The sequence below is a fragment of the Hemibagrus wyckioides genome, linkage group LG23 (assembly GCF_019097595.1).
Source record: "Hemibagrus wyckioides isolate EC202008001 linkage group LG23, SWU_Hwy_1.0, whole genome shotgun sequence".
Taxonomy (NCBI): Eukaryota; Metazoa; Chordata; class Actinopteri; order Siluriformes; family Bagridae; genus Hemibagrus; species Hemibagrus wyckioides.
The window spans coordinates 67,501-77,997 of record NC_080732.1 but is presented as its reverse complement, the minus strand read 5'-3'; the positions used below and the strand labels follow the sequence as shown (position 1 = coordinate 77,997).

The 10,497-nt window shown below is 44.6% G+C and overlaps 1 protein-coding gene across 3 annotated transcripts in view; it reads left to right on the top strand.

Moving 5' to 3' along the window:
- Window positions 1–2,355: 2,355 nt before the first annotated feature.
- LOC131344193 (disco-interacting protein 2 homolog C-like) overlaps window positions 2,356–10,497 on the top strand; it is a 75,328-nt gene continuing 67,186 nt past the window's right edge. The window contains exon 1 of one of the 3 annotated variants that reach the window (XM_058376281.1): window positions 2,356–2,796. Coding sequence is in view for 2 of the 3 variants with exons in the window: in XM_058376279.1 (XP_058232262.1) it covers window positions 2,718–2,796 (79 nt within the window). In the remaining variant the exon portion in view is untranslated. The remainder of the gene's footprint in view (window positions 2,797–10,497) is intronic. The other 2 variants (XM_058376279.1, XM_058376280.1) reach the window with 2 other exon arrangements.

Sequence of the window (10,497 nt, the reverse complement as noted above, 5' to 3'; positions counted from 1 at the left end):
GTTCTAGCTGGCTGCAGCTGCTGGCTATCGGTCAGTCTGCAACATTATCCAGCATTAGTTTCTTTGGGAAGACTTCCATTGTCTGAACAAAACTAAAAATATTTGGCCATTTTGCATCTGAAATGTCAGATACTCCGTCCAGTTCTTGTTAAAAAGCTGTTGTATAACAACTGCATCACTTTCATCACACTCGCTCTGCTGTACTGACCATCATCACGACTCTCCTCACCTGTGGTGACCTGCAGCGGTCAGTGGATATTCAGCACTGCGGCACGCATACTCTCGCACTGTTGATTAATTTTATACTAATCATCTGTTTTATGTCCTTAAAATGACTCTGTGTACATATCATCACAATCAGTTCTAGACACTTGGATTTATTTTAAACGAAGCAGCTATAAATACTGACCTTTCCATGAAAATGCAATAAAAACTCAAAACTGGTGATGTTTAAATGAGAGCAGGAAGTGCAGAGAGTAACAACAACTAACTTTATTTTAGACATTTCATTAACATTTTTTTTACAGCAGAACAAACACAACACAAATATGAAACACAATACCAAGTACAGACTGAAAAGGTGTGAGTAATTATACAAAAGAAATAAAGGAACAAATGTGTGTACAGATACACTATATTGCCAAAAGTATTGGGACACCCCTCCAGATCACTGAGTTCAGGTGTTGTTTTTCAGGGGCTGGGCTCGGCCCCTTAGTTCCAGTGAAAGGAACTCTTAATGCTTCAGCTTCATACCAAGACATTTTGGACAATTTCATGCTCTTTGTGGGAACAGTTTGGGGATGACCCCTTCCTGTTCCAACATGACTGCACACCAGTGACCAAAGCAAGGTCCATAAAGACATGGATGAGTGAGTTTGGTGTGGAGGAACTTGACTGACCTGCACAGAGTCCTGACCTCAACCCCATAGAACACCTTTGGGATGAATTAGAGTGGAGACTGTGAGCCAGACCAAAACTGGGACCTTTACATGCACCTGAATATAATATGGAGTTGTTTTTCCACAAGGTTTAGGAGTGTGTTTATGGGAATTTTTGACCGTTCCTCTAGAAGCACATTTGTGAGGTCAGGCAATGATGTTGGGCGAGAAGGTCTGGATCACAGTCTCTGCTCTAATTCATCCCAAAGGTGTTCTCTGGGGTTGAGGTCAGGACTCTGAGAACTAAGGGGCCGAGCCCAACCCCTGAAAACAACACCTGCACTTAATTTGGAGGGGTGTCCCAAAACTTCAGTGCTGTCCTTCAACAGGAAATTCACCTGCAGCACAAACACACACCCCCAGTGTTACTGCACTGTGTTATTGAGCGGTCAATCAACTGGCCCTCATGAATATGCAGCGTGTTGAGGTACACACCCACACAGCAGGAACATCAGAACAAAACAAACATTTCTGTTTCTAGAGATTTTGATTTTTGATTTTTTTGTAAGAAATTTGAATTGTGTCAAAAATTTATAATAAATTTATCTTTACTTCCAACAGAATGTTTTTTTAGTAACTCTACAGTCTTTAAACTCGTCATGGTTTAATAATCTGTTCATGAATGAAAGGTTTTTTTTTATGATTTTATGATTTATTTATTTATTTTTACTGGAGATGCAAATCTCACAGCTCTAAATCTGACCGCAAGACTGACCGCGCCACATCTCTGCATATGATCAGGTAAAGGTCAACTCTCAGGATCTTCAGTGATGATGCTGGATTTCTTTATTAACATCACACCGACCCATAGACTTCAGATCTCTCACTGACCCATAGACTTCAGATCTGTCATGATGAAGTCCTGTGTCCAGCTTCTCTTACATGATGAAGTTCCTCCTGATTAGAGTGGGTTTCTTTCTCTGTGAGAGACTGAGACACTGTTTCTCTAGACTTATGAATTTGTTCTGTTGCTGTTTGATGTCTGGTGGTCAGTACACCAGAGGTTTCTTTCTGTTTCTGGACATTACAGATTGTTGTACTGTCTGTTCAGTGCTCGTGCCTTTGATGGTTTTTTCCTCTTTTCTCAGCTTCAGAATCTTTCATTTTTCTCCCATAGTCAGCTCTCTGGTCTTCATGACAATTTTACCAACAAGCTGCATCTTCACAGCTTTTTACCTGAAACACCTGAGCAACCTGAAACACTGGTCAGTCACATGGTCAGTCACATGATACACTATTATCATCACTAGAAATATGAGTTGGTTCAGACAAAAGGTACAAAAGGTGTGTAATTTGTTTAAAGTATCTAGATGTAAATATCATAAAGATGATCTTTAACACCACTGTCTTGTGTGTTCATCTCTCTATCTATCTATCTATCTCTCTCTCTCTCTCTCTCTCTCTCTCTCTCTCTCTCTGTCGCCCCCTCGTTGTTACTGGTGAAATAATCGGCTCGAGGCTTTGCGTCACGCACGAAGGTGACGGTTGAAGAGGCAGGGAGTCGCGAGCGCCGCTGACAGCCCACACCGCAGCTCGAGCCGTTACAGCCCCGAGTCACGCGCTCCGGTATGGCGGCGTCTCATTAAAAACACATAGAGACACTGCGCCGTCCTTCAGCGCCACTCCGAGCTCTGGTTTACACCGGAAACCGAGATTTATTCCTTCCACTGGAGCCTTTATGCGCCGCTGCGGCGGGGAGCGCGAGACACTGGCCTGAGAGGAGAGAGAGAGAGAGAGAGAGAGAGAGAGAGACTGTTATTGAGATAAAACACACGGACAATGGCGGACCGTGATGCTCTGCCGCTTCCTCTGGAGGTGAGGGCGAGATTAGCGGAGCTGGAGCTGGAGCTGTCGGAAGGTAAGTCTCTCACTATGATCCTGCTATCATTATCATTATTATTATTATTATTATTATTATTATGAAGGTGGTGTGAGAGGGCGGAGAGACTACCCCCCCCCCAAAAAAAACACACAAAAAAAACCGGTACCCCCCAACACACACAGTGTTCATAGCGTCCAGATGTGGTCTGCGCTGTATTTACGCAGTGATTGCGCGTCTTTGCGCTGCTGCATCACTCCGTCACGTCGCGGTGCGTTTCGGGAGAAAGAGCAGCCTCACGGTTTTATTTTCCGTTTCCACCCTCCTGCATTTCTTTGTTTCTTTTCTCCGCACTGCTTCACTGTGAGCTCCAGTTAGAAATCCACGCACTGGCTTTTATTCTCAACACACACACACACACACACACACACAGATGATCAAATTCCTTCGAGTTTATCAACATTAATCATCTCTACACTTACAGTCAGATGCAGCGGCTGAGAGACTGATGAGTCTGAGAGTTTCCTCGCATCAATTTCTCCAAATAAACTGCTTCACCCTGCTCTAAAAGCCTTCTGTGTGTGTGTGTTCATGCTCAGGCCTACAGTGAGATGTTTCCCAGCCATTTAAGGTGATTTTCAGAGCTGTTGTGTGTCCGAGCTGCTGATGTTCTACTCACTTCTCATTATTTCTCTGTTAATTCATTTGTATTAATGTTTGGTCATCAGTTTACTTGCAGGTCATATTTTTCATATATAGTATCCAGCAGATTCACAATGTGTGTGTTTGTGAAGCTTTAGTGCTCTTACAGATAGATTTCTCAGTAGTGGTGAAGGAGTGTGTGGTGTTTGTGGACTGAAGTGGTTTTGTCCTGATGGTCAGTGTGGTGTGTGATTCAGTCCTGAACACTGCTACAGATTCCTCACACTTCAACATGATAATGAATAATTCATCTGACTTTATTCCGCTCCGCCACAGCGCTCTACACACTAATGAGCTCTTTATAGTGAGCGTCGGTGTGGAGTGTAAACATGGGCCTGGTGTCTCTTATCCACGGCCAGTTTATTAAGGTGCGGCTCGTCACTCTGTGTTTACACCGTTTACACACCCGCAAGTCCAACAAATCTGAACGATCACTCCATCCTTAATAGCAGATTTTAGTTTGGTTTGCAGTTTAGAGAATAAATATCTAAAAACTCTTTCAGTCCACTGATGAAACTTCACAGCTCACTGATGCTGAATTCAGATGAACTCAGAACAAAGTGAAGGTCTAAAATGACATCATTTTGGAAGTGTCTGAGCTAAAAGTGGGCAAAATCTGGACACCTGATGGTTAGTTGTCAGTGCGCAGACCTCAGCTGTGCTGCGGGATGGATATTTTCCTCAGACATTGAAGTCTTATAGATTTATCAGTAATGTCTCCACTTGCTGAATGATCTAAAGATAATGTGTGTGTATACAGTCGTGTAAAGATAAGACTCATGGCGAGCCGCTGTGCTGATTTGATGTCATTTGCTGAACTCAGGGTTGAGGAATTTTCCAGAATTTTCCAATTGGAGATTTTGCCTTTTTTTGTAGAAGGTTGAAAAATTTTGGTTTTACTCATAATAGCTGCTGCTGAGTTCTGGACTCTGATTGGTGGGTCAGGTGGTGATTAATTCTGATTGGTGGATCAGGTGGTGATTAATTCTGATTGGTGGATCAGGTGGTGATTAATTCTGATTGGTGGATCAGGTGGTGATTAATTCTGATTGGTGGATCAGGTGGTGATTAATTCTGATTGGTGGATCAGGTGGTGATTAATTCTGATTGGTGGATCAGGTGGTGATTAATTCTCTCTAACAGCAGCTCTGACTGGAGCGCAGCTTTATATTAATGCACTCACTCTGATACCTTATCGTTTCCATAGCAACAGATCACTAACAGGGGACGTGTACAGCACACACTCCACTGATAATACACTGATTTTAATAAACACACAATTTTTGTCTTTGTGAGGAAACGTGTGTGTGTGTGTGTGTATCTCTGTGTGTGTGTGTGTGTGTGTAAGGAGTCTCCAGTGTCAGTGCTGTGTATCAGTCAGAGGTGAAGCTGGAGCTTGAAGTTCTCCACATCTTCAGGACAGAGGAGTTTACACTTCTGTGTGTTTCTCAGTAACATGAGCAGCTGAGATTATTCTCTTATTAACTTGAAGAGAGAGAATAAAGAGAGACTGCTGAGGGGATGAGTGTTTATAGCTGAAGAGAGAGAGAGAGAATAAAGAGAGACTGCTGAGGGGATGAGTGTTTATAGCTGAAGAGAGAAAGAGAATAAAATAGAACACATATTTATATTATGAGAAATGAATCATTTGGGTCCTGTGTCTCTGATCAGGATATTCTTTTTAAATACAGAGAAAGATTGAAGAAGCTTCGTTTTAAACCAGTTTCAGTTTTTTATCAGCAGAATATAAAATACTTTCTTCTGGTGGATGCCGCACCATGAGATTTCTGACATCACTTCCTGTACTTCCTGATTATCACAACAGAGCAATGTCCAGTTTTCCACTTCAGTGTGTATAATGACACAGTATTTAGATTTTGAATCATATGGCTCAGTTAGGAGACTTGTGTGTGTGTTACAGTAGGTGGAGGTGGTGTGTGTGTGTGTGTGTGTTACAGTAGGTGGAGGTGGTGTGTGTGTGTGTGTGTGTTACAGTAGGTGGAGGTGGTGTGTGTTACAGTAGGTGGAGGTGGTGTGTGTGTGTGTGTTACAGTAGGTGGAGGTGGTGTGTGTGTGTGTGTGTGTTACAGTAGGTGGAGGTGGTGTGTGTGTGTGTGTTACAGTAGGTGGAGGTGGTGTGTGTGTGTGTTACAGTAGGTGGAGGTGGTGTGTGTGTGTTACAGTAGGTGGAGGTGGTGTGTGTGTGTGTTACAGTAGGTGGAGGTGGTGTGTGTGTGTGTGTGTGTGTGTGTTACAGTAGGTGGAGGTGGTGTGTGTGTGTTACAGTAGGTGGAGGTGGTGTGTGTGTGTGTGTTACAGTAGGTGGAGGTGGTGTGTGTGTGTATTACAGTAGGTGGAGGTGGTGTGTGTGTGTGTTACAGTAGGTGGAGGTGGTGTGTGTGTGTTACAGTAGGTGGAGGTGGTGTGTGTGTTACAGTAGGTGGAGGTGGTGTGTGTGTGTTACAGTAGGTGGAGGTGGTGTGTGTGTGTGTTACAGTAGGTGGAGGTGGTGTGTGTGTGTGTGTTACAGTAGGTGGAGGTGGTGTGTGTGTGTGTGTTACAGTAGGTGGAGGTGGTGTGTGTGTGTGTGTGTTACAGTAGGTGGAGGTGGTGTGTGTGTGTGTTACAGTAGGTGGAGGTGGTGTGTGTGTGTGTGTGTGTTACAGTAGGTGGAGGTGGTGTGTGTGTGTGTGTTACAGTAGGTGGAGGTGGTGTGTGTGTGTGTTACAGTAGGTGGAGGTGGTGTGTGTGTGTGTTACAGTAGGTGGAGGTGGTGTGTGTGTGTGTGTGTGTTACAGTAGGTGGAGGTGGTGTGTGTGTGTGTGTGTTACAGTAGGTGGAGGTGGTGTGTGTGTGTGTGTGTTACAGTAGGTGGAGGTGGTGTGTGTGTGTGTGTTACAGTAGGTGGAGGTGGTGTGTGTGTGTGTTACAGTAGGTGGAGGTGGTGTGTGTGTGTGTTACAGTAGGTGGAGGTGGTGTGTGTGTGTGTGTGTTACAGTAGGTGGAGGTGGTGTGTGTGTGTGTGTTACAGTAGGTGGAGGTGGTGTGTGTGTGTGTTACAGTAGGTGGAGGTGGTGTGTGTGTGTGTGTGTGTGTGTTACAGTAGGTGGAGGTGGTGTGTGTGTGTTACAGTAGGTGGAGGTGGTGTGTGTGTGTTACAGTAGGTGGAGGTGGTGTGTGTGTGTGTTACAGTAGGTGGAGGTGGTGTGTGTGTGTGTGTGTGTTACAGTAGGTGGAGGTGGTGTGTGTGTGTGTGTGTTACAGTAGGTGGAGGTGGTGTGTGTGTGTGTTACAGTAGGTGGAGGTGGTGTGTGTGTGTGTTACAGTAGGTGGAGGTGGTGTGTGTGTGTGTGTTACAGTAGGTGGAGGTGGTGTGTGTGTGTGTGTTACAGTAGGTGGAGGTGGTGTGTGTGTGTGTGTGTTACAGTAGGTGGAGGTGGTGTGTGTGTGTGTGTGTGTTACAGTAGGTGGAGGTGGTGTGTGTGTGTGTGTGTGTTACAGTAGGTGGAGGTGGTGTGTGTGTGTGTGTTACAGTAGGTGGAGGTGGTGTGTGTGTGTTACAGTAGGTGGAGGTGGTGTGTGTGTGTGTGTTACAGTAGGTGGAGGTGGTGTGTGTGTGTTACAGTAGGTGGAGGTGGTGTGTGTGTGTTACAGTAGGTGGAGGTGGTGTGTGTGTGTGTGTGTTACAGTAGGTGGAGGTGGTGTGTGTGTGTTATAGTAGGTGGAGGTGGTGTGTGTGTGTTACAGTAGGTGGAGGTGGTGTGTGTGTGTGTGTGTGTGTGTGTGTGTTACAGTAGGTGGAGGTGGTGTGTGTGTGTGTGTGTGTGTGTTACAGTAGGTGGAGGTGGTGTGTGTGTGTTACAGTAGGTGGAGGTGGTGTGTGTGTGTGTGTGTGTTGAGTTAGTGTTAATGTGTGTGTGTGTGTGTGTTGAGTTAGTGTTAATGTGTGTGTGTGTGTGTTACAGTAGGTGGAGGTGGTGTGTGTGTGTGTGTGTGTTGAGTTAGTGTTAATGTGTGTGTGTGTGTGTGTTGAGTTAGTGTTAATGTGTGTGTGTGTGTGTTACAGTAGGTGGAGGTGGTGTGTGTGTGTGTGTGTGTGTGTTGAGGCCTCTATAAAGGGCTGAGGATCGTTGCATTGAAATTCCTGAAGGTTTTTTTTATTTGTTTCTCTGAACACAGCCACATCTGGCTTCATTTTCCATCCTGCAGTCTTCAGGCATGTGGAGCCTCAACACACAGCGGCGTTAACCCCTTCCTCTCTGTTTTACACACCACACACTTCATCACACTGACAACAGCTCAGCTGTTACAGTAAACACTCACACACACACACACACACACACACACACACACACGTCATGAAGTTTCTGCCCTTCAGCCTGTATTAGGATTAATCAGCTCCTGACTTTGAGGTGTTGATCGACTTTCTCCTCTCACCTGAGTGAGGAGCAGATCCTGTGTGTGTTTATAAAAGTGAAACGGAGGAGTGAGGATCTCACACTTCACACTTCACTGCACTGCTCTTTAAAATAGAACAGAAAATGACAGTTTCTAATTTCTAATCAAATATTATCAAATTCTGTAGGTCCTGTTCTCTGTGGAACCCATGAGAGAACCTGTTATGAATCATGGATATTTGTGTTGTTGTTGTTGTTGTTGTGTGTGTGTGTATGTGTGTGTGTGTGTGTGTGTCCAGAACTGGAATGTATTTTTATTTTGATGAGGTTATAATTCTTATTCTCGGGATTATTGTGGTGTGTTGGTGGATTGTTGCATTGTTGTGAATCGTTATTCTTTAATGAAGATAAAAGCTCGTTAAGAGGACACAGTGCTGCTTTCATCATGTTTGTGACTCATTAATTCAGTCTGAGGTTTATTTCTGGACGAGTCTGATGGAGTCACGCTGTGCTGCTGATCAGAAGCAATAATATTAAACCAGTGGTGTTTATTCCTAGTGTTTATTAGGCCCTATTTGCATTTAGTGCAAACACCTGGAGAGAGATTGTAGAGTCTTTCTCTCTCTCTCTCTCTCTCTCTCTCTCTCTCTTTCTCTCTGTGATCAGAACATTGTGCTGATTAAAGTGTGGATGTTGAACCGTGTCTCACTGCATCTCACTGTGTCTCTCAGTGTCTCACTGTCTTGCAGTGTCTCGACGTGTCTCACCTTGTATCACTTTGTCTCGCCATTTCTTACCTTGTCTCATTGTGTCTCACCATGTCTCAGTGTCTCACCATATCTCACTGTGTCTTGCTGTGTCTCTCTGAGTGTCACCGTGTCTCACTTTGTCTTGCAGTGTCTCACTGTGTCTCACCGTGTCTCACTTTGTCTTGCAGTGTGTCACCGTGTCTCACTTTGTCTTGCAGTGTCTCACTGTGTCTCACTTTGTCTTGCAGTGTGTCACCGTGTCTCACTTTGTCTTGCAGTGTCTCACTGTGTCTCACCGTGTCTCACTGTGTCTCACCGTGTCTCACTGTGTCTTGCAGTGTCTCACCGTGTCTCACTGTGTCTTGCAGTGTCTCACTGTGTCTCACCGTGTCTCACTGTGTCTTGCTGTGTGTCACTCTGTCTCACCGTGTCTCACAGTGTCTCATTACTGTTTCTCACCTCCATGTTTCAGTGACGATGAAATCACAGCACTGGGTAAAAGTTGTTCATTACCTCGGGGTCACAGGGGTCACACTGTCAGCTTGTGTTAGCGCTCTGTGTGGGAGTGGACTGTGATTTAAAACATTTTAGGTCAGATTTTTGATTTTATTATACTATCATCATAACATCATGTTTTTTTTTTATTATAAAGTAAATCTGATATTAAAAATCTGTTGTTAATTAGATAAGAAGCCTAGAAATTCCCCAGGCCTCTGCTTTAGGCCTTATTTTATTCTCCCTTTATATCAATCCTCTTTGCCATAAAACTCACACATGTGACTGTGGCCTTCACGTCTCCACTGGTCAGTTTGGTCAGATTCACCAGCTCAGACATGCAGAAATATAAAGCCAGGGTGACCGACCCGTCTTCGATCAGACCCACTGTGTTCTACTCTAATGTAAAAGGTTAACTCAAAAGGAAACCGCTTTATAAACCTCTTGAAACAATGAGAAAAGATTTATTTGTTTTGCAGTTTTTGTGTTTTTTATTTCTAAAAGCTTCTTTATAGCAGAAATGTCAGAGCTTTGGTTCATTAAATCACAGACCAGAAAAATGGAGCTAAATATCCCATTAAAAATGTCAATAAAAGATGAGAATTTATTCCCATTACAGCTGAAAGTGTTATTATTATTATTATTATTATTATTATTATTAAATGCAGTACATGATTTCACCTGTCGTTGATTTGCATGAGCCTGAGTGTGAAGACGTGAAGCTGCACATTTTTCATTAGACTTTAAAATCTACACACACACACACACACACACACACACACACACACACACACAGTTCAGTATTAAAAGCAGTAGCTGAGTTACTAATCTTGTGTTTTTTATCTTGTGATCGTGGATATAACAGTACTTTCCCTTTTCTGAGTTATTTTTAAAGGCTGTAATTTAGTGGGATTCATCTCTTGGATTTTCAGCAGTGAGTTTTGAAATGTTGTGATTCTGTGCCCCGGTTGCGTTCCCTCAGCGTTCCCTCGGCGTTCCCTCTGCGTTTGCTCGGTGTTCCCTCTGCGTTCCCTCTGCGTTCCCTCGGCGTTCCCTCGGCGTTTGCTCGGTGTTCCCTCTGCGTTCCCTCTGCGTTCCCTCTGCGTTCCCTCGGCGTTCCCTCGGCGTTCCCTCGGCGTTCCCTCGGCGTTTGCTCGGCGTTCCCTCGGCGTTCCCTCTGCGTTTGCTCGGTGTTCCCTCTGCGTTCCCTCTGCGTTCCCTCTGCGTTCCCTCGGCGTTCCCTCGGCGTTCCCTCTGCGTTCGCTCGGTGTTCTCTCTGCGTTCCCTCTGCGTTCACTTGGCGTTCCCTCTGCGTTCTCTCTGCGTTCCCTCTGCGTTCCCTCTGCGTTCCCTCTGCGTTCACTTGGCGTTCCCTCTGTGTTCCCTCGGCGTTCCCT